At 37.3% G+C, this 26386-nt stretch overlaps 1 protein-coding gene across 6 annotated transcripts in view; it reads right to left on the bottom strand.

Annotated features, from left to right (window-relative positions):
• Nucleotides 1-1187: 1187 nt before the first annotated feature.
• Nucleotides 1188-26386, bottom strand: part of EZH2 (enhancer of zeste 2 polycomb repressive complex 2 subunit) — a 46345-nt gene continuing 21146 nt past the window's right edge. For 4 of the 6 annotated variants that reach the window (XM_026074693.1, XM_026074692.1, XM_026074696.1 and 1 more), the window contains 15 exons: nucleotides 24825-24968; nucleotides 24166-24268; nucleotides 23406-23569; nucleotides 15616-15707; nucleotides 14381-14621; nucleotides 13791-13960; nucleotides 13313-13407; nucleotides 7139-7179; nucleotides 5846-5971; nucleotides 5287-5465; nucleotides 4321-4416; nucleotides 3650-3731; nucleotides 2699-2779; nucleotides 2492-2576; nucleotides 1382-1720 (listed from right to left, as the gene is read on the bottom strand). In XM_026074693.1, the coding sequence (XP_025930478.1) occupies nucleotides 1660-1720; nucleotides 2492-2576; nucleotides 2699-2779; nucleotides 3650-3731; nucleotides 4321-4416; nucleotides 5287-5465; nucleotides 5846-5971; nucleotides 7139-7179; nucleotides 13313-13407; nucleotides 13791-13960; nucleotides 14381-14621; nucleotides 15616-15707; nucleotides 23406-23569; nucleotides 24166-24268; nucleotides 24825-24968 (1760 nt within the window). In that variant the 3' untranslated portion in view covers nucleotides 1382-1659. Of the gene's footprint in view, nucleotides 1265-1381; nucleotides 1721-2491; nucleotides 2577-2698; nucleotides 2780-3649; nucleotides 3732-4320; nucleotides 4417-5286; nucleotides 5466-5845; nucleotides 5972-7138; nucleotides 7180-13312; nucleotides 13408-13790; nucleotides 13961-14380; nucleotides 14622-15615; nucleotides 15708-23405; nucleotides 23570-24165; nucleotides 24269-24824; nucleotides 24969-26386 lie in introns of those variants that run through there. The other 2 variants (XM_026074697.1, XM_026074695.1) reach the window with 2 other exon arrangements.

Below are 26386 nucleotides of genomic sequence, written 5' to 3'. Positions count from 1 at the left end.
GGCCTGACAGTTTTGCATTAATAAGATGAGAAAGTGAATTTCTAGTTGTTCTTCAGCACACCAAGCAGTAATTACATCATAGAAAGGCAAGAAGGTATTGTAGCAGATTGCTGTCATACCTGAGAGAAGGCTGCGTGACTGCCTGCTCTTAGAAGAGAGCAATACCAGGCTGCACTGCTTTGACCCTTTGCTCAAAAGGTTTAACTAGTTAAAGCCTTCACTGTGAGAAAGAGTCAGGCAGGTATATGTGTAATGCTCCACAATCATTAGAGACAGAATTTCTTGCAGTTGGTGTTTGCAATATTATTTCCTCCCCCTAGGGAGGAAAACAACAAATAATTGTTTTGCTGCAGTGTTCAGGAACTCAGCCAGTTTGTCAGAAGTAAGCCTTTGCTGAGCTTCTGCACAGGACCCAAACTGACACTTAACTACACTGAGTGATGTAGGATTAAAACACACAAAAAATTTGTAATAAGAAAGAGTGGTCTATACCAATGAGCAAGACAGTTGTTGCTTACAGATAAACAAATTAAGAGATGCAACATAAATGGTCTTAGGGATGTTGATACAAAGGGGAAAGAGAAAGGTATGTACAATCACTGTTGCATTCTTTTGGTTTTCCTGTTCAGAAGAGCCATGGTTGTAGGTGGCAGTTTCTTAGAGTACCACCTTATTCCCTTACCAAAGCAAAACAACTGTGTCCTCTTCAGTAAATTTTCACATCATTGATTCAACTGGGCAGAGAGATTCAAGCCAACTGCTTGGGCACCTGGGTTGTCATTAAGCTAATATGCATACAGAAGCAAGCCTTGCACAACTAGATAAAGATGCATCTTAAAATTTGTCTTGAAAGCCTTGCTTGCCCCCAAAAGCATCACAGCTGCTGCCCTCTTCTTCTTTTCTAGAGACTAGTGCCAGGAGCAGCTCTGATGACAATTTCTTAGAGGCCTGTTCCCCCCTTCCCCCCCCCCCCTTAAATGTGTCCACTGCTACTGGACCCTATTTTGGATGAAGGATACTTGGCAGCAAGTAGAGGGGAAAAAAAAAAATTAAGTGCAGTTGCTGTTGTAACAACAGGTTAACTGTAGGAACAAGAGTCTTGAAACAGCCAAACATTTTAGAGACCCTGAATTCAATCCAAGGGCTTTCTGAAAAACTGAGGATCACTGTTATTTTATTTTAGTACTATATTGTCAAGTTCCCATAGATATCTGACAGACTTCCCCTGCACTGTTCATTTCTTTACCTTCTTCTCAAGTATGACCTGAAGTAACAGAAAAAGAATGAGTTAAGTAAGTATGGTGCTGCCTTTGTTGTTCAGAAGTTGAAAGCAAGTCTTTAAACTGTTTCGTCAAATGGCTAATACAGAATTTCAACTCAGTTCCAGTAAAAATGAAGAAGTTCAAGTATTCTTTATTCAAGGTTGAAAAATGTACCACACCACATTATTGCAAAAGTTCATAGGTACAAAACACTTTGCAGCTGGTGAGAAGGCAATAAAAAGTTGTTTTTTTAAATTTGTTACTATAAATTACTGTTACAGTACTTTGCAAATTCAGAATTTCAAATTGCATCATTTTATTTTTCTAAAATTGCCCACAGTACTAGAAATTCCTGAAGATAAGGCAGCTGTTTGTTTAAAAGAAGAGGTAGCTGGTGTCAAGGGATTTCCATTTCTCTTTCAATGCCCACATATTTAAGGGCATCAGCTTGGCTATATCTGGGGGGGGGGGAAAAAAACACACAGTAACACTGAATGTTTCAGTCTCATTGTTCTRACATAACAGCACAACCTGGAATACTCTTGTACCTAGCTTTTCCACAGTTTCCTCAACAGCGGGGGACTTTATCCCCTATGTAACCATGCAGATACAGAATAATGGCAAACATTTAAGAAACTGCTTTTTTGAGGAAGCTGAACAAGCAGGAGGGTAAGTAAATTCCACTCTCTTTCCTCTTAGATTTCACAGTGGTCAATCTTGTTTTAAGCTAGTGGAAACTAAAACCACAGATCTCAAGGTGGCCTTAAACAGTACTGTTGTCTTTAGAGAGCTTAAGTTTTTCTAAAATTGTCTCACTTCAAGAAAAAGTATGAACAAAACAATCTTAGCAAGCACTTCTGCAATAGAGCAAGAGTATTTCTAACCCCTTCTGAAGGATGGAAGAGACAAACCATGATGCTACTTATGGGACTCAACCAGAATAAAGTCCTTTAAACATTAATGGTGGGAACCAGTGGAAGTCTGTCCCCATGAAGAACATGTCTCAATGCAAACTGCTGTTTGAAGTTTACAAGGCTCTTTGCCAGCCACTTTGCTAAAGTCAGTCTTATGATAGCCAGCTTTAAGAGGCAAGGACATTGCCCCTCAGCTGCTGCAACCTGAAGTCTAGACAGGAGGCAGACACAGGAATTAGTTTTGAGCTGGTCCAAAATACTTGTAAACTAATCCAGTGTGGGACAGGGAAGAAGTACAAAATACCATCTACCAACCTGTAGTCAAAGAACAGTTCTTCACCAGTCTGAATGGCTCTCTTAGCAAATATACCTATTCTGTGATCACCATTAACCATCATAACTGTTAAGAAGAAACACAAACATACATTAACCAAATACTGATAGATGTGTATTCTAAATTAGTATCCTACAACATTTCATATATTGTTAGACTAAAACAAGTTAATTATGTTTAAAACTTACCTTTTGCATAGCAATTTGGATTTACTGAATGGTTTGCAAATCTAATTTTGTTGCCCTTGCGTGTTGCATCAACCACAAAATCTAGGAAAAAAACAAAGGATGGTCACCTACCACCAGATTTTTGTCTATCTTTTTAAATTTTATTTGTTTTTATATGCAGTGTGCTTGGATTTTAGCAGCTGGAAAAGATAACTGCTCGCCTTTCCACATGGAAGAGTTGGCACGTCATCATACGATAACTTTATTGTTCTACAAAACGCAAAAGCTTCCAGTTGCCCCATGCTGTGCATTCCTCATTCATCTCCTGCCACAGTGACATTACCTTAGTTTCTGATTTGAGGCTTCTTTACCTTTATCTCACAAGGACAAGCATAAAATATACTAAGTCAACATCTATAGAAGGCAGTTTACTTAAAAACAAAACAATACAAAAATACAGTTTTTTTTTTTAAGTACTTCATGTGTGACTCAGTGCAGGATTTTTCTCTCTTCAAATTGCAGCAGCCACACACCTCTGTTTCCCAAGACTTTTTTTCTTCCCCCACCAAATTACCTCCATAATTTACTGCTAATTTAAAGTCATAGTAAAATGACTGCAGACAATAGCTAGTAAGACCTTTTTTCTTCAGGCTATCTTACTGATGCTTGTATGTAATTTTACTCCATGAAATTCTACTTCTGCTCAAGTCATCTTGTGTAGTTGGCTTGTGTAACAGGCTCCATCACTACTGTCTAGTTGACTTGCATTTTAGGAAGGTACATTTCAGAGGTGGTGGTGATGAGGAAATAAACCCACCCATAGAGTTAGCTATCAATATTTGGAGTCCATAAGTTGCTGAGAAAAGATGTGCACAAAAAAATTTCTCTGTGTTGCCTGCAAAGAACAGGGAAGCAGGAAATGGTGTACATACTTTATTTTTGCTGTGAGGGTTATGACTAGTACATACATACCATTATTCAAGTTAAACAGAAAGCTGCACATGTACTTGTCATATACTTTTCCTCTTCTGTCTGCCTCATCCTGAGAAATAATCTGAAAGAAACAGTACTAGTAAGAGGCTGCTATGGTTACAAAAGAAGAGAGATGGTCTCAGGTCACAAAAAGAGCCATTCTGAAAGAAAAGCTTATTTTTTTCCATTCTTTGGCATTATGTTTTTCAGCAAGTATTTTGGGCCTATCAAACAGCCGTGGTTTGCTCTTAGCATAAATTAGTTGTTTTTTCAGAGTAGCGGGAAAGCAAAGATTACAAGCATTTCAAAATCAAGACTGTGTAACTGATTCGAGGTTGTCTTATTAGTGTGGAACATCATTTAGAGAAAAACACCTACTGAATTTTAACAGTACATTAAATGATTTTGCACAAAGTTCCAGGCATGTCTGAACTGAAATTAAATCTTGAGCTGCAACCAACACTCCAGCCTCTCATTCTCACAAGAACCCGTGTCAATTTTTTTGGTGACATTTAAACCATGTAGTTCCTGAGTTTGGAGCCTTTGACAGCAGTTGCTAAACACACACATCTGAAGAACATGATACCAAGTAAGAGACAGTCTCTTGATCTCTAGCCAACACACAGCTTTACTAGTTAAGATTATACATAAACAGTATTGTCCTTCTTTACCTCACCACAGTATTCAGAAATGAATTCATTCTTCTGTACAGGATCTTTGATGAAAATTCCCCAGCCTGCCACATCTGAAGGTGCCAGTAGCAAGTGCTATGGAAGAGGGGGGTGAAAAAAAAAAAAACACAACAAAAAAAAGCTTTGTCATGCCTGGCTTGAATTTTTTTTATTTTATTTTTTATTTTTGGAATGTATCACTTCAATGAAACATATGCTGGGCCTSCAAGAGAGAGAGGATGATTCTTCTAACCATCAAATGCACACTAAAATTAAAGCACAGAGATCACAAGCTGTGCATGAAAGAAAACCACATGAAGTACCTGAAAAACTACAAATTTAAAGTTTAACCCTGAAATGAAGGTGTTGCATATATGAAAAAACAACTTTGTATACCCTAAGGGCTTCAAACTATACAAGTCTGCTGACAGGAGCCTAATATTGACTAGTTTAATATTAGACTGATTGGTCTGTGGGAAGATGTTCTGAAGCAGAATGAAGATGCTTTTTTCAGCAGAGAACTAAGTGGGCTTTTCAGACATCTTTGGTAGACTACATACAAGTCTATCCTTTAGCATCAACTATTGAAACAGTAAATAAACCAATCAAGCCAATATGCAGTCTCTGAGCCATGCCTCCTTGAGACTGATCTAGGGAAAGACTTACGGGCTATCTTTTTAAACCAGCAGCCATTCTGCAAATTACAAGCAAAGCCTGAATGGGGGAACAACAGATACTCCACTGTAGTACTACATGAAAACACCAACTTGGTCTTGGCAGATGATGAAACATACAGAGAGAGCTTAACAGCAGCATATAACTGAGAACGATACACAAGTGAAAAAACTACCTCCCCTTTTGGATTACTTTTTCTGGCTGACAACATGAAGTCAAAGAAATTCCATTCTCTGGCATGAAAACACCTCAAAAATAAGACAAGACATATGCATGTGTATAACTACCTACTTTTTTGGATCCTCTCTGAATACTGCAGTTCTTGCAAGAAACATTTTTGCTGTCCCAGTGGTCAGCTGCTCCACATGTTAAACAGAGATCAGGATCACATTCACGTACGGCTAGGTAACAAGGACACTGCTTAGTGTTGCATTGTGCTTTACAACGACATCCAGGAAACCTGTTTTGGCCTACAAAGGAATACATGGAAAACAAAAAGGCAAATATGAGAAATATGCATGGTAAAATTAAGACAATACAGATTATAGCTGATCAGAATATTAAAAAAAATATAACCACTGAGTCTCTGCGTAGGATATTTGAAGTACTGTACATTCTTGATTGTCCTGAACTTCCTACAGTCTTTCTCAGTTCTAAGTCTTAACTAGCCATTAAAGTCAAAAAGAATCTTAAAAGACCCAACTTAAACAGAACATGCACTCCCTTCTCACACTGTTTACTGCTCTTGAAAATACTGTTTGCAGTAGGGACAAACAGCTACTATCAATTTACATGTTGAGAAACAGATTGGTGAAAAAAGTTATAGATAGCTTTTAAAATTGTTACTTACATTCTGAGCTGCACTGACAAAACTTCTCACAGAAGTTTTGAGCAATCACACATGGGCATGAGCTGTCACAAGGCTGACGTGGATGATCACAAGGCTGATAGTTGTAAACATGATTAGATGACCCATCTGAATAAAAATAGCAATATTTTGTAAAGTTGAAAGGTGCAAATAGACAAAATGCAATTCCCTTCACTCTTTAAAGTAGAAATACCCTTTTAGTCCCTTAACTCGCTAAAACAAACAAACAAAAAACCCAAAGCAAACAACAAAAAAACCCAAACCTACAATCAGTGGAAAAAACAAAAAAGGACACCAAACCAGAATTGTAATGGTAATCAGGTGTTCGTCAGCATTAGTTGCTTGCTTCCTAATGCACTTCATTCTTTCCATTACTCATCTGCTTAGAGCATTCAGAGCTGAAAGCTGTCTACTGTGGAAAACTGAACTATGAAACTACAATGGTATAATTTCCTGTGTGAGCAATGTGCTAGAATAACAGTGATAATATTCAAAGTAAATTTGCTTGAAATACCCCAAATCATTCTTATTCTGGAACAACAGTCAACTCTCAACAGATACACTGGCAAAATAATACCTGGGCATTATACCACTGTGCTTTTCCAAGTCAATTTTCTAGTATAGACAAGTCTAAAATCTTGCAGGCAAGGAGTGACTATCAGGGCAAAGTCTAGAGCTTTATCTATAGAGCAGTTAGGAGAATCTGGTGCTGTATAAGTTATATTTGCTGTGAACACTCCTGAGCTTGTCTTGGTTTGCATGTATTTGTAAAAATGCCAAGTTACCAAACAGCAACCAAAGGGGGAGAGAGAAAAATTCATCAATTTGTTGTTAAGAGTCCCTGACATTCTCAATGAATTTTCAGATAGCTACCTCTATAGTAAACTGTTAAAAAAAAAAAAAAAAAAGCTGCTTATTACTGCAGCTCATACTATTAGTACTGTTTGTATTTGTGCTTCAATGAGGCCGTCCTGAAAAGATTATAAATTCAGCCTCCTTCCCTTTTTATTGAATTATACAGAGATCTTCCTAACACTTACATAAACTAAACAGAATCTTTTGTCCCTTCTGTATCTGTAATAAGAGCTTACTTTTTTCTTTTTAATCCCCCATGATCTCTAGCTCCCCATGGAATGTATATAATGGCCTAACATTAAAAAAAAGAAAAAAAAGCAAAACAAAAAACCCCACAAAACAAAACCAAAAAAACCCAACCAAAAAACAATAGTAGGATCTTAAAAGTTCAGGACATAAATTGAATGGAAAGATGCTAACCCTTTTTCAGCTGTATCTTTCTGCAATGAGCAGCCCACAACCTGCAAAAACACAAAACAAACACAAGAAGGTTGACAGGAACTCCTCCTGTAGTGGGCTGCGAGAGGTAGCTCCATCTTGCACCCACACTTGGATCAAAATGGGCAAGTTTCTGCTAACATGAACAATCTACTAAGTGTATAGAAGTCAGACGTGGTTGCAGCAGAACCACCCTGTCCCGGGCTCCTGGAGCTGACAAAAGCAGCCCTGCAGGCTATTCCCTGCCTTCCCCCCCTCCTCACAAGGCCGCACTCCTCTGGTGGCAGGACTGTACAAAGAGCCACCCCCCACCCAGCCCAGGCTTAGATTCAGGTGGCCTTTAAGGAAAACTGGCAAAAAGGAGGCTGCCAGAGCTGCTTCCAGCAGGCAGAGGTAGCGGCAGAAGGAAGAACGTGCAACTGCAGATCTGCAGCAGCACGGCCGAACAGAGGAGCRAAAAGTCTGCCAGCCGCTTGCTTCACGGGCCCTGGGCCCAGCCCACCCTGGTACTCCCCAACCCGTCTTGCCCAGAGGCTGCCCACTATCTGCTGGGCGCCGAGCACAGGACAACAGGAGATTGCGTCTGTCCGACACAGCCATGTTGACACAACCTCAGTGTTTCTGCTGGTTGGACAGACTTTTCGCCATCTCGTTCTCACTGTTGACGCTGTGCTAATCCTTTTCCCTTGTACTTCTTCAAACTCTGTATTTGTCTATTATGTCCTTCAGTGTCCTCTCTCCCTTTCCTTAGCTTTCCAGTTAGCTTATTCCTTTCTATGCAAACATGCTCTTTGCAATTTTATTTTTTTAATAACATGCTTTTAGTTATCATAACATAGCTCACTATACTTGCAAGTTAATGATTACCCCTTTTATTTTCTATGCATTTCAGATTGCAACCTCTTCAGGCAGGGCCTGTCTACTATTCCATGAATTGCAGTATCAGGCACAATTGAGCAAGAGCATCTGTCTGGCCTTTAGGTGCCGCACACAGACTTACTCTATTTCAATAAGCTTAAAATGAAAGTCAAAATCAATGGTTTTAATTTTTCTTCCAAGCTGGGGTACAATTTTATGCATTTTAGTTAGCACTTAAAGTCACCTAAACCTAATAAAATTTTTTAAATTATTTGGAGTGAAGAATTTCAAAGTTTTTACTTCTCAGGGTTTGTTAGGATGTCACATAGCAATATTAAAAGTAAGGGGGCACCCCCCCCATTCTGTGGCCAAATAACTATTAAATATGCTGCTAACTTCAGCTAGCAACCTCTCTTTCTATGCAGATTTATTATTACAACTGGTCCAAAATACTAGTGAATACACATGCTTAAAAAACCTCAGCACAGAATACTCTTCTGTATTCTGCACTGCTTTTCAACAAATACAACACTCAAAAGTTTGCATTCCAAAAAAGTAACTTCTGCTGTATATATTCAAACAGGAATTTTTAGCTACTACTTTCTTTTGTACATGCATTATATCAATTTCTATTTTAACTGAATAATGCCCCCCCCCAACACACACAAAACTGCTTTAGGTAAACATAAACCAGATTCTCTGTGTAATTGCCATTTCAAAGCCTTACAGTTGCCCTTCGTGTTAAGTACTCTACAGCTAGCTTCCTTTCAAGCTTTTGAAGGAACCCCCTATGAGATAGAAAACCACCAAGGCAGACCTGTCCAGGTAACTGTGAGAATGGGGGGGTAAGGGTACAAACCCAAGGACTTTATCAGAACTACAAAACACTCTAATAAATAGATGACATTCTTATGAAGAGTGGCTCACTCCAGAGTAAAAAGATACCGACATGTATTTATGAATTATGAGACATTGATTCTCTGTAAGAAAAGGCTTCCCATGTAACTGAAAGAACAAGTGTAATTTTAACTTAAATTACTCTAATGCACATCAAACTTTTTATTTTGTCTGTCTGGTATTTGGCAAATGTAACATAGACAATACTTTTCAACATCACTTCTTTCATATAAGCTTGTCTCTCAGCCCAAGATAATAATGGCCTACTAGCATACCAAACCCTTAAAAGCTTTCTGTGGATGAACTCCTTAATACACCATTTCATTAGCAGAGAGCCAATTAATATGAACATGCTTTGAGTTAAGCACTATCCTAATACTTCAAAACAAAATGCTAGTTGCTGACTAGTTGCCAGCTGGGACTTTTGGGTTTCTATGGCAATTGCCTTAGAAAATTATAGACTGTATTGACAAGGTGACCTGAATATGACAAAATTACTCTCATCAACAAAAAGTTCAGCATACAAACAACTCAAACTTACAGAAAAATAAATACAGAAGTCACAATGACTATAATCAGCTTAGCCAGTCTTGTAGCAGAGACGGGTGTCGTCAGAGGAAGACACCTTGGCATGAAAGGAATAGGAGACGTACAGTGTAACCAGGGATTAAGGAGAAAATGACAGACGACAACGTGCAGCAAGTTGCCCAGTGCTGACCAATTAGCAAGAAGAGGAAGTTTGATGAGCACAATCAAATACTACAGTAACAGTCTTGTAACGTTCAAAACCTGCCAGAAAGCTCTGCAGTTTCCCTTGCGCTATTACACAAGGCTGAGGCCTGAATGAGTACATCAGATGTGGGAAAAGGGATTTTGCTGTGCTACCTGCCCTGTAATCTCCTATCTCAACCAGAAACACAAGGCCTCAAGCGACAGAAAGCAAATATTCCAACTACTTACTACTTGCTCCGATGCAGAAATCTCCTAATTTAAAGGCAGCCTGAAAATACGGAGAAATTTCAAATGTTTCCAAAGAAGAGACAGAAGGTTACGCCAGAAAGTTGAGAAAGCATTTGAGTCTAGGCTTCAGAARAAAGCAAATTGGAAATTCAGTGGCAGATTTCCAAGCAAGCAGGTGGATTTGTACATCTGGTTCCTGACATCTGCATGAGAGCCAGCTTAAAAAAAAAAAGTTCCACAAGCACTATGTCAGAAGCTGTCAAAAATACCATTCTCCTCTGCTAACAACCTACTAGGTGTTGCCAGTGTTTTTAGAAAGTACTGGTATCAGCTAATGAGACAGCAGAGATGCATACTTTGGAAGAAATTACTAGCTTTTTTTTTTTTTTTTTTTTTTCTTCTCTCTTATAAAGGCACAGGGATACTGTGATAGGACTGGAAATTCAAAATACATGACAGTTATGCAAACATATGTGGCTAAATCTTTGCGGTGTTTGATTTTCTGGCATCACTCAAATAGAGACTTATTTAAAGTCTCCTAGAACATACACTCCACCTTCCTTCTAGGTGGCATACAAGAATATTTGTGCCAAGGCATCAGAAACATCTTTGCCAAACAATGGTGAGTCTTTAATCCATTTCTAAAGGCACCAGGAATACTAGGCAAAAATCATATACGCTAATCAAATATATACAGTGAACAGTAATCTAGGGGAGGGCAGGGACAGCAGGAGGAGAATGAGAAAACAGAGAAAAGGAAAATACTTTCACAATAAAGTCTTTACTATATAAACTCACATCTGAATGGGGGAGAAGGGAAGAAAACCAAGAAAAAAAACAAAACAAAACATTTTTTCAGCATTACACGGGACTACTAGTGATAATGATCCTTACCAATCCAGAGAAGGGTATACTGACTATTTAAAGCAAATAAAATTCAGCTCCTAGCAATGGAAGAAAATGTAAATAAAAGAATTAACAAGTACAGAAGTATTTTCCTTCCAGCATATGCTCATGCTTTTTTAAATTGACAGAATTCTTTCTTTATTCAGCTGCTTCTATTTGCTGCTTCCTATACAAAGCACTTCTTCCTCCAGCAAAATAAAGTTTTTATGGACTGCCAGGTTAGATGTTGATATATCCTAGGACAGACCCCGACAGATACTGATCTCCAGAAAAAAAAAAAAAAAAAAAAGGACATGGTAGGGAGGGAGAGAATATCTTTTACTAACAAGTACTTTTACTAGTGCTGTCAGCAAGTTGCTTGGTATGCCTATATAGGTACCCCAAGATGGTATGGGAAACACTAGAAGGGAGCAAGCAGCGATTCACCTAACAATGACAGTCCCACTGGCAAGAGGATGTCTGTCATTCTGTAATACTACCTAGATGCTCAGAAAGAAATTGAACAAAAAGTCCTATAAGAATATGTGTTATCAAATCAGTTAGAAAAGGCTGTCATTTGAGCCCTCTGCTGCTGCTGCTTTTCTTTTCAGCGAATGCTGCTTTTCCTTAATTGCTGCCACGTGTGTGTGTGTCAGGGAAACCTGCGAACCAGTGAGTCCCCTGCAATGAAAAAGTCCCAACAGGAGACAAGAGCTTTCTGGCTCTGGGGCTGGATTTACTCTAGCAGCAAGTAAATTCGGATTGGACTCAGTATAAGAAACAGAGGAAGACTTCCAGCTTTTTTCCCCAATCACTAGTTGCGCAACGTCTTTAGAGAGCGCTCAGATTACGCTATGACATAGAAGGGCTAAAAGGTTGTTCTTTTTTTTTTTTTTTTTTTTTTTTTTAAGACTGCTGCACAGAGAAGAACAGAGACAGCTTGATCACCATGCACACATGTGATACAAGGCATTTCAGAACCAAGCTGCTGACATCTAAGTTATGTCAGTAGCTAGTAAGAACAAAAGAAAATTTAAAACCTCAAATACTGATATATGCTTGTTTAAAAACAAAACAAGAAAACCCACACAAATAAAAAATCCTCCAAAAAACCATCAACCTGGTAACCATATAATCCATTTCAGCTTCAAAATACATGTTTCAGCCTTTCACTCACAATTTTCAAGTAGATGTAGTGGCACTATTTTTTATAGTAATTTCCCTGAATCTAAAAGAAAGCTAACTCCCAAGTGAAAATTCCAAACTTGCAGTGTGGCTAATAACTCCAGTTTTAAACAGCCAAGCCCACAAAATGCCCACAAACTTGAAAGCTATGCCAAAAGCATTTAATCAACAGTTTTGCCCAGAACAAACAGAACCTCTTCCAAATGCTCACTGAATATTTTCCCAACTCTATCAGTTGCTTCTATGCTACAAAGAATTATATTTCACTTGAACAGTAGTTTTTGGAACCAGTATCAGGAATTTCACTAAGCCTGGAAGTAATTAAACCTAGAGAAGCAAGAAGAATTACTGGGAAAAGAACTGGAAGAAAGAAGTTGGGGGGTAGGGAATGAAGATATGGAAATTTCAGGGGAGAAATAGGAAATGTTGTAGAAAAAAAAAAAAGTGTACTTATTGCTTCCAGAAAGAAATGCTCTTCTTGCTAATTTTCGGTCAGTTATTTATCCCTTATTTTCTTATCCCCTGAGAATAAAAATAATCATAGTACAGAGCTGTCACATTTGTCAAACCTCAGGATTCTCAAAGAAAAATTCATTACATTCATGGACAGGAACCACTAAGTTTAAAATTTTGACAGAAATAGTTTTAGATGGGCTTTTTGGCTCCAAGAAAGGCTTTTTGATCTTAATTACAGCTTCTCTTTAAACAAGGAAGAAGATAAAGCATCCCAAGATTTTTGAGCTGGGAATTTAGTAATCTGCTAACCTGGTTCTTCACCTGAAATTCTAGCTGATAATGAAGCTGAGGTCCTTGTCCATGTAGTAAGGAATTGTTTCTCTTTAAAAATGAGGCAATCTTAGTTTGCTATAACACTTTTGCTTTCTGATCATTTGAATTTTTTAATAGAATACTTTCCACCATTAAAAAAAATATATGTTTTAATTTGCAAAATACCATACACAACCCCTATTTAATCCAATTACAATGCTTGTAAATTTAATACTTATTGCTGCAAACTAAATCATACTGCAATGTCTTGAATGTTATAACCAATTGTGTAGAGTATTCCTAATCTAACCTTAGTTTGAATATTTGCAGCAATAAACTATAAGAATCTGCTAACAAGAATCTGGCTGTTTTACAGGTTAAAAAGAAGGGGGAGGGGAGAGAAGTAGTGTTATACTTGCCTACCTAGGAGCTTTTTGGCCCAAAACCAAAACCCACATTGCTGCAAATTATTTTTGAAAAGAAAAGGAGAAAAGTCCTATGACTTTCCCTTCAAAATACGTTATGTTCTTAATTACTGCTGGTCCACTGTCTCTCCAGTGTATTATTACGTTTAATGCTAAGGTTATTTAGCAACAGATTTACCTGTGTTTCCTCTTCTTCTTTCTGGGAGGAGTATCAACATCTTCAGCAGGGACTGGAGCAATAATACTAGATTCCTTTACTCTAAACTCATACACCTAACAAGAGATACCATAATACATCCACGATAAATCTCTCGCTGGCAGAAAGTTACTCATTTTCTAAGTTAGTACGATTTCCTCCAATCAGCGTCTTACAGATTATATCCAGTCATAGTCCCCTTCCTACATATTTAAAGTTGATTTTTTTGTCATTTAAGAACAGATAGTCTAATTTAAATCTTATGTAAATTTAATTTAAAAACAGATTTAAAACTAACTTTTATACATTTGTGGAGTGAATTCTGGATGACAGCATTCTTGGGAAAACCAAGACGATTAATAAATTTTCTCTTTTAGTATTTAATATTAGTATTTATATGCTTCCCTCCAGCTTTGAAAGTAAAATACTATCATTCTTAGTAAGTAACTTCGCTTCTTACCTGCCTGCATGTTTTGGTCCCAATCAGTCTGGCAATTGCACAGAAGTTGTCATAGTAAGTGCCAATAAGAACTCTAAACATTGAGGCTTCAGCACCACTCCATTCCACATTCTCTGGAGGCTCAATATTTGGCTTCATCTTTATTGGTGTTTGACACCTAGAATTTGCTTCTGTAATAAGCAATTATTGAGATTATGGGTCAAAGTAAGGCTTTGTTCCAAAAACTTTCCACATCCCTTGAAATTGTCAAATTACTAACCTGTCCAATTGCAATGTATAAAAATAAAATGTATAAAAATAAAATGTATAAAAATAAAATGTATAAAAATAAAATAAACAAGTATTTTATAAAGTGCCACAACAGAAGCAGTAACTTTCGCATAGCTCTTGCGGGTATTAAAATGACACAATGTCACCTCTACACATAATCAAGAGACAATATGGAACTTTTGTTATAGGGTTCTATTTGATTAATATAATTATTCTGTCTTTTCACTGAGTTCCATACATTTCAAAAACAGGGTTTCTAAGATGGTGTGGCTCAACTTTGATTCCTCTATTTAAGCACTGCACCATTGACTTAGCCATACCAGAAGAACTGGATGTTTCATCTTTCTTTTCTTCTTCTTCTTTATCATTATTTTCTCCTCCAGTTTCAGTTCCAGCTTCTCTGTCACTATCTGTGTCTTTTGATTCCAATACATTTATTGTCGGTGTACTGGGTCTGCTGGTGTTATTTGGAAGTCTCCCCCTTCGACGGCCACCTGGGCGCTTTGGTGGTGTCTTTATACGCTCAGCTGTCAGGGCAGCTGCAAACTCCTTTGCGCCTTCCTAAATACAAAACACTATGATTTTCAGTACAAGAGTTTAAAATTTTTTTCACCTATGGTCAGAGGTTTGGGGAGAACAGGTTCTAGGTGCATACTGTAGAAGTTTGCATTATTCTACAAGTGAATCGTACACATGAATTCCAGTTAGTGTCCTCTAGCATTTATTCAAGTTGTTTTTAAGAGTTTCTGCATGTACAGGTGTTTTTAATTAAATCATGAACATGAATACTTTCAATGCTATAATGAATAAATCTACTTTTTAAAAGTGTTTACGCTAGTATTTCAGTTCCACTCATTTTGGCTGGCAAGTGAAAAAATAATTCAGTAGTAAGTTTTCATCTTCCTTGATGAAAAAAACAAAGATTTCCCAAACAAAATACCCTTCGAAGTACAAGAGCTCTTCTTGCACAGGGCACCTAAACCGTACATATTCTGCATTTTTCAAAATGCAATCAGTGGTAATCTGCTTTCTAGTGAAAAAGGGTATGATAATGTGTAGTGAGTTTGGACTGGAAAATTAGATACTTAGTTTCTCACACCAGAAAAATTTAGAAGAGGTATGGGAGAGATTCAGAAGTATATTAGTAAGAGCTTCCCACTTTCCATTATCATTTCTTAAGCACACAAATACTGGATGGAATCCTCCTTCTGTTAACTAAAGCTTTCCAGTCTTCAGTTAAGATATAACTTACAAGATAACTAAATATGTAAGACCCTGTTTTCACCTAGATTGGACACAATGACCTACAAATATCTTGGACTACACTTAATAGAGTTAAAAATTACTCAGCTTCCTACTTAGACTTTCATTTGATGACTGGAAGTTAGCAATTCTTTTGCAAAAAGCTGAACACACCATATTTGGCTTCAAGTGGCTCACAGCTATATTCTTCACATTCAAAAATGCAGCATGTCCTAATACCAAGTATAGTTTGCTATTCTATAAGGTAACACTGCTTCAGTGAATTCTCACAGTCCACTTGAAATTATCTTACCAGATGCTGATAACAATGCGGTCCACAAGGTTTATTATCTAGTGCTGTTTCTGTATTCTTTCGTTTGTAAGTATTAGGAGTTGCGTGGAATGCTGTAGAATCAAAATATTGCACTTGTAAGTCTTAAAATAGAAGAATGCATTAGATATCTCATCTCAAACAGCATCCAAGAAACAAAGCTTACCTTTTTTTTTTAACCAAATTTTACCAAAAGCAGCACAAAAATGATAAAAACTGGAAAAAGAGTAAAATAAATCCCAACTAGTGGCATTTGACTTACCATTTAAATACACACAGAAAGCAGGTGAATAAGTTTTGCATATGCCCATTTACATCAGTAAAGATGATTATCACATTTGTTTCATACATCAAGGAAGATTTCATAGATCTCCCTTCCCAAACAGAACAAATTTTACTACTATCATTGAGTTAAACAAAATTATTCAGAGTTTCTCCTATTAACACTTCTCTTTCAACCTCTAAGATTTGGTTATTCAATTTCTATCTTGTAAAAAAAAAAAAAAAAAAAAAGCAACTCTACAGACCTTGTCAAGGCAATGGATCCAATTTTCATTTGCACTAGTGAGAACAGCACATTAGCATTTTTACTTTAAAAAAAGTTACCAGCACCCCAGGCAAGCTGACAGGCTGTAAGAGTACAGTTCACCTTCCCCAGTTGCAAGGTAAAATGGGTTAGCACCTAGCAGCCGCTATGGATCAGAACCACCACAGTAAGTCTGCAACTTGCAGAAAACTATCCATTGCTATTTACGCTCATGTACCCTGATGACTTCTTTCAGAGCTTAAGTTGTATAATGGTGACTTAGAACGGAGCAGAAGTAGGTATGTTACAGATGTAACATGCACACCTTTACAGTAGCATCACAGGATAGCAGTGTTACAAATACCCAACCATTCCCTTCACCAGAAGTTGTCTCTACCAGCTCTTCCCTCTCAAAAACTCTCTGCCTCCCAACAGGATGGTTTCAGAGAGACTGACCTTCCTGTTTTTGCTGGAAGCCTTGAGTACTCTAAGTACCTACTACCTTACTAACCAAAGTCTGGGAAACTTGCAGCTAGACTGCCACTGGAACACATGTTCTCAAATCACATAAAGAGCTTTCTCTTCCTTCTTATAAAGGAAGAGAAGATGGTATTCTTATAAATACCATCCTTAGTTTTCTGCAATTCTCTTTTTTAATTAGTTCTCCATGCTCAAAGAAACAGTGTGTGCGTGTGTGTACATTTTTTAAAGCAGTTCTAAGACATCATCAGAAGTATTATTTAATATTCCTACTGTTCTTATAAACTGAAGAGGGGTGGAGAAGAACAAGAGGAGAGAAAGAAAAGGAAAAATAAAAAGGAAGAGAGAGACTCCTCTTAACTCCATAAGCATAATCTAGTCAACACCTCTGTCTATGATCTGGGCCAGAACTTGTCTGAGTGAAGGGAGAGGATGCTTGGGGGGGGGGGGGGGGGGGGGGGGGGGGGGGGGGGGGGGGGGGGGGGGGGGGGGGGGGGGGGGGGGGGGGGGGGATGAAGCAGAGAAAAGCCCTCCAGAGCAATATCCAGTAAAACTAGAAAGAATAGCAAGAAACCAGACATTATTCTCCAATAGGTATTACAACAGAATATGAAAAGCAAATCTTTATATGTATTAGTAATTTCATCTACTGGTATACTTTTAATTAAGTTGTAGCTAATGCTCTAGTATATTCATTGAATTCAGCGCTCTGTTACCTATGTATACACAAAATGTTAAACAAAGACTAATGTGGAGACTGAACTAAGATAATGGGGGGGAGGGTGGGACTGTTAAAATTCATAAATTGTAATGATGTTATGAGAGAACCACTAGCCTTTATTTAATCTCTAGCATATACTTTGTTGTTAAGAAAAAAAAATAGCTGCCACAAAAGAATTTTGCCTCACAGTTATGACTTTGGTAATGTTCACATTTCTATTTAGTATAGCAATAGTTTGGTAACATTAACTACCTTCAAGCAGAAAGGGCAAACATTTAAAAAGCAACCAATCTGAATACAAAAGACTGTACATCAGATCTCAGCAACAAGCAATGTATTTCCACTGTGAATATCTGATACTCTCCTGCCTAAGGATATATCACTAGCCCAAATACCAGACAAGGAAAGAATAATCTGAACTTTCAACAATACCAGGAACCCTGCAACGCTAGAACAAAGGCCAATTTTTCTGCTACTATTATTCAGTGTCACTCTATAGATTTCAGCAGGATACCACAATTTTACATTTTCCATGATTCAATGACCTACTCAATTTAAAATAAAATCCCTTTAAACTCAGAAATGTATAGAACTCATTTTTGAACCAGACTGTTACCAATAAACACTTTTTTCCCTTAAATGTGGTAACAGTGGTATAAACAACTGTGAGGGAGAAAAATGGAGAGAACACTCAAGGTGGAGTGGGGGTGGGGGGAACGGGACCTAGTGCCAGTTGCCTGTTTCGTAATGCTCCATGAAAGCCTAAGAGATGCCTGTCTGAAAAAATCTAATTCCCAAGCACTGTAGAAATTTTTATGCTGCAGTTTTATCACATTATAAACCCTAAATAACTCCTTAAGGTTATATTTTTCAACATTCAGTGAATAGAAAGTGCTAATGTTCAAACTGAAAGAACAAATCCCTCCCGTCTGATGCATATTAATCCATAAAGGCCATTCTTTATAAACACATTCTTTATTAAGAAAACACATGTGAACAAAATCACATCTTTCTCCTTCAACTTAAATAAACTACCAGCTTTTCCTACTCTTCATATTCCTAGATTCTACACAGGTTTCTCATTTTAATAGTCCACCAAGTTTTTAAGGTTGTACTTCTTTAGTGCAGTTCTTTTCTTTTTAAGGAACATTTTTTAGCTGTTACAAGCAGAGCTCACATATGTCCTCATGGACAAAGTTTTTAAAAGCAAATCTCATTTCAGCAATCTGGTTTGCAATGTAGCTCCACAAGCATTTGTTTTGGCACCAGTAGTGGTAGTAGCTTTCTAAGAGGGCTTCTCTGATGAAGCCACTGCATCTTGGAACCCTCACTGCATGCTCCCCTCCCATAATGAAAGGTGTGGTGGAAACCAAGTCATAAATTCTACAATTTTATGCTTGCATTAGTGACAACAGCACATGGGAATCTCCAGGAAGCAATGCGTTCCGAGGCTTGCTGAGCATCTGTAAAGTGCTGGACCCACGCGCACACACACAAACACACACACAGACACACACAAAAAGAGACTGTGAATAGATATAAATGCATTACTAATCAAATGTTGCATCACTTTATTACATGTAATTAAATGTAATACACAAATATGTGCATTACAGTTTATAAATCTGAAAACACAGTGAAGCTTCCATTTACCATGTCTGGGCATATAGATATGTAAAAATCAATTACAAGCAAAAAGAGGAGCATAATTTATGCATATTGTTGCTATTAGTACTCTTTCCTCTCTTGCCCCTCATTCCAGTTAAGAGCCTTTATGTGGTATGTGACTCATGTTTCATACATCCTTGATGTGTTCATATGTTCTGTAGATAAAATATGTTAAAAAAAATAAAGAAATCTTACAACTTAATGTTGAAGTATTCCACCTTTTCCTAATTTTTAAGAAATAGTGAGGGGAAGGACCCCCCCACCCCCAGAAGTGAGGGGGAAGGTAGGTTTTTCAACATGACATCTTTTCATTTGCACAGAATACCATTTTATTCATCCAAGTTATTTCTCATAACTGTTTTATCCTCTCTTCATACCATAAAGAATATGGTTTTGCAGCAATACAGAAAAACACAATAAAAGCATTTGCAAGCCATGATCCTCAGACTGCTCTAATGTGCAGAAAGAAAAACTATTTTTGTTACATATCAGCTTCAGATGCAAACATTTCTCTCAAATTCTTTTGTGGGAGGTCCTAAAATCAGTGCTATTTTTAAAAAATTTGTTTTTCTTTAGACTAGGAAATATTTAGTTTGTAATGCAATGAAACCTGTCAACATCTGACTTCAAAAAAAAAAAAGAGAGAGAGAGAGAGAGAGAGAGAGAGAGGGAGATGCCTCAGAAAAATGCTATGCCTGGTATTTATTCTCAAAGCCTTATCTTATATTGGACTATTTTAAAACACTCAACACAGTATAGTACTGACAACTATAGCCAGAATATATCAAAATTGTGCTCAGTATTTGGAGGCTTGCTACAAAAGAAAGTACCAAGAAGAAAACTACGCTTGTATAGCTCTATTATGAGTGTTTCAAACATCAGTAGCAAGTTTTTTCAAAAGGGAAGATTTTGAAGAATTTCCTAAATAACTGTACTCCATATTTCTTAAGCACTAAGCTTAAGCACTAAGCACTAAACACTAAGCATGTGTTCTGTCTTTGCTTTGCCTTGTGATTTGTCACCTGTATCGTATCCCCAGTGGGCTCCATTCTCTTATTTTTCCTCATATGAAGCACACAGGCAATAGTTTAGCCTGAAATGTATATTTGCTTCACAGTCAAGCTATTTGGGAAATTCTCCCTACCTGGTATTTTTCCTTCTTCTAAATTCTTTGTTAGTCCAGACACTTAGGCATAATTCCTTGCTGTCAGCAAATGAAGTCAGTACACAAGTTTTTTCAGAAATGTCATCACCTGCACATAAAGGGATTGCCAGCTCATCAAGGCGATGTGACATGTTAAAAGTTTAATGATAATTTTTTCAATATTTAACTCAAATTTTCTAGAATAAAGATCTGAAACTACATAAAATAAGGCTAATCTTAACAAAAAGGGAATCTAAGTGGGGGCATTACAAAGTCAAAAATAGGACTAAAAGAATCCCTGTGTTTTTTATTCTCTATGCCTCATCCAGAGATTTGGGACTCAAATTAGAAATCCAATTGCTGTAGCCAACCATATTTTACCAAGACAATTCATCCACAACGTCATCTGTAGAAGCCAGGACATCATCCTGCAGTACTTGGCAATTGCATGAAGTAGAACATAGGGGTAACTGATTAGGTTGCTAACAGGAGCATATCAACTTTGTTTAAAAGATAGTCATGTTGTTGCAGAGACACTGAAAACTGCTAGTGCAGCCTTCTGATTACTAATGTAGTTTTTTTCTTGATGAGTTGCTTATTCCCAGCAATAAATTTGGTGGATTTGGACTAATAGTCTGGAAACTTCACAGAAAGTGAAGAGGTCATACAACTGAATTTCTCAGTTCTTAACAGATAAATTCCTAGCTCTAGTTCCACTCAAACGATACAGTTCTAGGGGTTTTTTTGGTGTTACTACAGATAAAAACAGAAAGAAGTGATGCATCCAGAGCAGTAACCAGTCATATCAGAGGTGGGATTTGGATATGCGTTCAGGGAACAGTGACTGAAGCATCAGTTTGCTAAATTCAGTGTCCAGTCTGGAGGCTTCATAAATAAACTACCTAGTGAATGTGTGAATAAAGCTTCAAGAGATCTCTTTGCAGCTATCAAATACGTTTTCATCAGTGACATTGCACATGCTGCATGAGCTGTCATGAACAGCATAACAATTACAAGTTATTTCACACTCTGTCTTGAAACAAAGGTGCATTTAAACTGTCTCCTCAGCAAAAGCATGGTTTTTTTTTTTCATTCTTTCCACTATGGCCCCCAAAACCTGAAAAGATTGCTTGGTTAGTCCTTTTTAACTAGAAGGCATGACTTAAAAAGGAGCCTTGGACACAGACCACTTTGGAAAGAACACTGTCTCAGTTAAGGGACTTAACAAAAATCACCAGCAGCAAGAACTTAGGCAATCTTTAAGAATAGAGACTGTTTTCCATCTGAAGACAGTGAATAGAGAGAAAGAGAGCACAATACTTTTGGCTCAAAGGATGCTGCTACTGTGAGGGCTGAGGTCCCATAGCAGATTAGTGACATGACTCTGGACTGTATCACTGGTTGGCTCTTGCACTTAAAGCATGGCAAAATGAACACTATCAACCAGTCCTCTGCAGCATTAAAAAGTCTCGCAGAGTTGGTCCCTCAAAGCTATAGAGTGACAATGTCAGGCTCCCCAAAGTAAGAGACACATCGTGTGGTCCACGGACCTCTTCAGTTCTACTTCTAAGCACCTGCAGAAGGTGACTAGGAAAGGTAAATCCATATAAGCTACATTAAGTAATCAAATATATGTGTATTTTTAAAGAAGCCTCCACCGTAAAACTCTCAGGAGTTTATTAAAACAAACAAACACACACTAAGAAAAATGGCTAAAACCACTGCTCCAGAAGCCTTAAAAAAAAATTCTGGGGTGCTACTGAAAAAAATGCATTTTAAGTCTGAGCAATGCCTTCTTGTTGATATAAAAAACAAAATCTTTTTAAAGAAGGAACACTGGACTGGCATGCAAGTTCCCTGGTAAACTATCATGAGCATCAAGAACTCCTGAAAACAACACCAGACTAATGGTTTTGCCAAGAGATGGCATACAGCTTTGCTCCCCTGTCCTACAGATGAAGACCGACTACAGAGTACTTCCTTGGAATGAGTCATCGAGACAAAGATGCTTTTAACAATATATACAGCTTCACAGGACAATGTTGAAGCTGGCTGGTCAAGGCAGCAGCTCTACCTCCAGAAAAATCTTTCTTTTCTTAAACATTATTGACAGATAAGAGCTTTTTTGTTTGTATTTTCAAGCAAGGGCTGTCAGCAGAATGTAGGTAAGAAACGACACTAACTGATCTAACTCAAAAAGCTACAAGTACTAAAGAAACTAGAAACAGGAAAAGCTTTTTTCCCCTACAAGCACAACTCCAATTCCTCCTCAAACTGAAAGGCAACTAAGGGAGAGTAAAAAGCAGCAGCACCTGTGTAAAGCCTTCAGTGTAAAATACAAGTACAGGCAGAATGCATGCATGCTGAATGAATAGCTGCTGACAAAGCACAAATACTTCCAAATAAGCAACATGCCTGCACACTCACTGCGGAACATGCACACGAGCCATTAAGACAGAAAATTAATTTGAAATGGAGGAGATCATAGTATTGAACTGCAAGTCTAAACCATTTTGTATTCAACTGTTAGGCTCCCCTTTACATTTGACTTAGTTCTCAGAGACAGAATTGTCTCAAATAGTACTTCAGAATCTCTCTTCGTGTTTTTAATGGAAACTAACATCCTTGCTAACACTCTTGTTAACTACTTCCTCCAAAAGAATGGGGCAACATGAAAGGTAATTCAATGGAAAGGCTATTACACTTTCTAAAACTGAACTGTCTGAAACAATTCCTCTTCAAATCACCGCAGAGAAGTGAAGTGGTTAGAAAGTAACTGGGGGGGAGGGGGGGGGAAATAAAACTTCGTGGATATTCAGTTTCTCTGCTGAAAACGAAGCAAGTCTGAAGAATGACCAGATATTTTTATGGAGAAATATATTCTATTCTCAGTTTCTCTGCACAAACTGCAGAAGTGTAACATAGAAGACAAGGTAGTTTTCTTGCAAGAATATATAAAAAAAAAAAGTAACATCAGGTTGGTCCAAACCAAAAATTCTATGGGAATTCCCAAAAGTGAAAAGGATATCAAACTACCCCAAACAGAGACATTCAATTTCTTGAGACACAATATTCACTACAAAATGATGTTGACATACATAAGTTTATTTTGTGAACTTTAGCAGATATTAGCACTTTTATTTTTTATTCTCTGTGTTCCACGTTATGGCACTTTTATGTTTCCTGAATACCAAAAAGCAAGAGATGTACAAGCATACTACAATTGTACTTACGATGTAAGAAGCAATCATATTTAAAACAGCGCCTACAGAAGAGCGTGTGAAAGGAGTGGAGGCTCTGTTCCCTCTGAACAGATTTAGCATTTGGTCCATCTATGTTTGGTGTGCATTCAGGAGGAAGAGCTCCTGGAAGCTGCTGCTCTGTGAGTTCTTTGTATCTTGAAAGAAATAAATGGAAGTTACTTATTCAATATAATAAAAAAAAAGTAATTTTTGACTGCAGCATCACTCCACATTTTCAGTAACAAATGAAAAATATGTAAGAATTATGTGTCTGCTAGAAAGGTAACAATATGTTCATCAGCATCACTCATTGACATGACAAGTTATTAATTCCATACTCATTAACACAAATATAAAATTGTTAGGAAAGATGGCATTTACTTTCTAGAACCTCATCTACTCATTTATATTACTCACCAACCCCCAAAGGAGACTTTTGTAAGAGCAGCTTTTACTTTCCCACCTCAAAAGAGTGACATGCATTATTAAGCACCCACAAGCACCCACATTTTGATAGTTTGCAAGGAAGGATAATGCAACCCCTCTTTATTGTCTGATTCGGTTGGAAGGAACAGTCTCTTTAGTCTTGCCTGAAGTAGCCAATTTCCTTCAAGTATCAGTTGCTTATCAACTGCCATGAAACCTAGAAGCAGGGAGGGCCACTCCTGATCATCAAATATTTAACGAAGTCAAGAAATCTGTGCTTCATAATGCAACACAACAATACATCCTAGAAGAAATCCTTTCTTACTTTTCTTTCAGTTCTTCTGCTGTACCCTTGTCTGGAAACATTGAGGAAATGGCTTCAAATATCTTGTCGGAAGGAAATTTCCGAGGTGGGTGGCTTTCTTTCTCTGTCAAAGAAGCAAAAAATTTGGAAAACAAAAAAAATTATATTTCTGCTCCTTTTCTACTTCAAGGAGGTGTTGAGAGAAAGGGGAACTTCTCCAAAATCCTAATAAAAAAAGAAACAAAAGGTTTTTATTTCTAAATTACAGAGAACTTGCATTAAACTGCTTAAAGTGATCTTTCCTGCTGACAGAATTGCACTTGTAAGATTTGGTCAAACCATTATTTCACCAGCAGATGGAGATGGCAATTCAGAACTTTGCCTACTTCGGGATAATATTATTCTACTTTCTGAGCAGTACAAAAGCATTTATTAGATACCTTACTCATTTTTGAGCATTTGACTGTCTCAGTATGCAGAGAAACATAAATTGGCAACAGCACTTTTCATAACAATCTTTATGCAAATCTTGAACTAACTGGCAAAGGAAATGATGAAGAAAATGATGCAACTTTGGATCTGAAAACTATCAAGCAGAAAGGTTTGAGCAAATTTCATTTATCGAGTGAGTAAAGAAAAGGTTTTTTTGTCTTGATTTTAAAGTCTGCAGACAGACATACCCATCCCGTTACCTTCCCGATCTTTTTGCTTGTCATCTCTTTCATCAGGATTGTCATCTCCATCATCATCATCTTCATCATCACTATATTGACCAAGTGCATTGACCAGCTCAACAAATATTTCATCATTGATAAATCCACATTCTGAAATTCAGCAAAATTGGGAGTGAACAGAAAAGCACAATGTGTACATGAATTATTTTTAATACTCCCTACACTTGAGTTTAAAAATACTCAGTATTTGACTTTTAGACTGATAACTGGGAAGGCAGCTTGTTGAATTTTTTAGGTTCCTGACTCTCGATTCTTCATACCAGCAGACAAGAATAAACCTCTCTTCCTTACAAGGAAAATAAAAAAGGGACTAAAATTACTAGCAAGACTATTTAAGAGACTTTGGCCAGATTAAGCCAGTCAGGTATTGCAGGCAAACATACTATGAAGCTATCCTTCTTGGGGAACTAAAGAATCCTCACATGGATCTTTGGTTTGTAGTTCTATACTATCCAATTCCTCATTATAGATCCCACTGGCAAGGTGATAAAAGAGTTCAGTTATATGCAACAAATTCAAGAGAAAACTGAAGGATATAATGCTGCATATCTGCTCATTAGCTCAGATTCTGCTGMGAAATTCAGAGGGCAGCACAGACAGACAAAAGGCATTTCTGCAGGGAAGAAAAACTGTAGTTAATGTTGACAGAAAGCAACTGCTGTTATTTATTTAAAAAAAAAAAAAAGCGTGTGGGKGGGAATGGAGAACTGTGTAGGGAATGCAGTGCTTATCACCACCCTTTTGAACCCGGAGGGAGTCAGGTGTCAGACTGTAACTTTTAGGAAGCCAATAGATATATTGCTTCATAGACAATGGAAACAGGCACGTACTTCATTAAGATGTTTTAAACAGAACAGTAACTATCTTTAAATAGAATAGTAATATAGACACACAGGTTAGTATGAATTTCTCTTCCCAAAGCACAATTTACAATTTTGCCTCCTACATGGGAATTCCGAATTCCTCTGAATTACAGATTCCCACAGCATTTAGATTTGGTTACATCCACATAAGAATACTAGTTTTTGGGAAAACAAAAAACCTCTTTCTACTTTAGATAAATAGTTATGAAGGACCCATAATAACAGTAATTGCTACCATAAACTTGAGACTTGAGACAGTTAAATGATTCTAGCTTTTTAATTTTCTTTTAATAATAACTTAATCAGTAGTAGAACACGTTTATTAATAAGTCATTATCTTGACCTAACAAGTTCTCTGGGTGTCAGAGAACAAGTACATCTGTAAAAATAATCAAAGGCAAAAAAAGCCATGACTTTGCTCATGAAATAAAAAGGCACCAGCTATCCTCAGGACATTAATAACAAGACTAGTGGAAGGCAGAGATTAGCATTTACTATTGAATCACAGGCTTAACTTTCATGAGCAGCACACAATTTACTCAAAACATAGCTCCCTTTTTCCATCATTCCATTATATTCCAGGAATATAATCAATAAGGAATTTGCAAGAAACAATTACCCCTCCTCAAAAAGAAAAAAAAAAAG

This window comes from Apteryx rowi, unplaced genomic scaffold (assembly GCF_003343035.1).
Source record: "Apteryx rowi isolate R43461 unplaced genomic scaffold, aptRow1 scaffold_395, whole genome shotgun sequence".
Lineage (NCBI taxonomy): Eukaryota > Metazoa > Chordata > Aves > Apterygiformes > Apterygidae > Apteryx > Apteryx rowi.
Note: the sequence above shows the minus strand (reverse complement) of the source record. Positions and strands in the feature narration are given on the sequence as shown.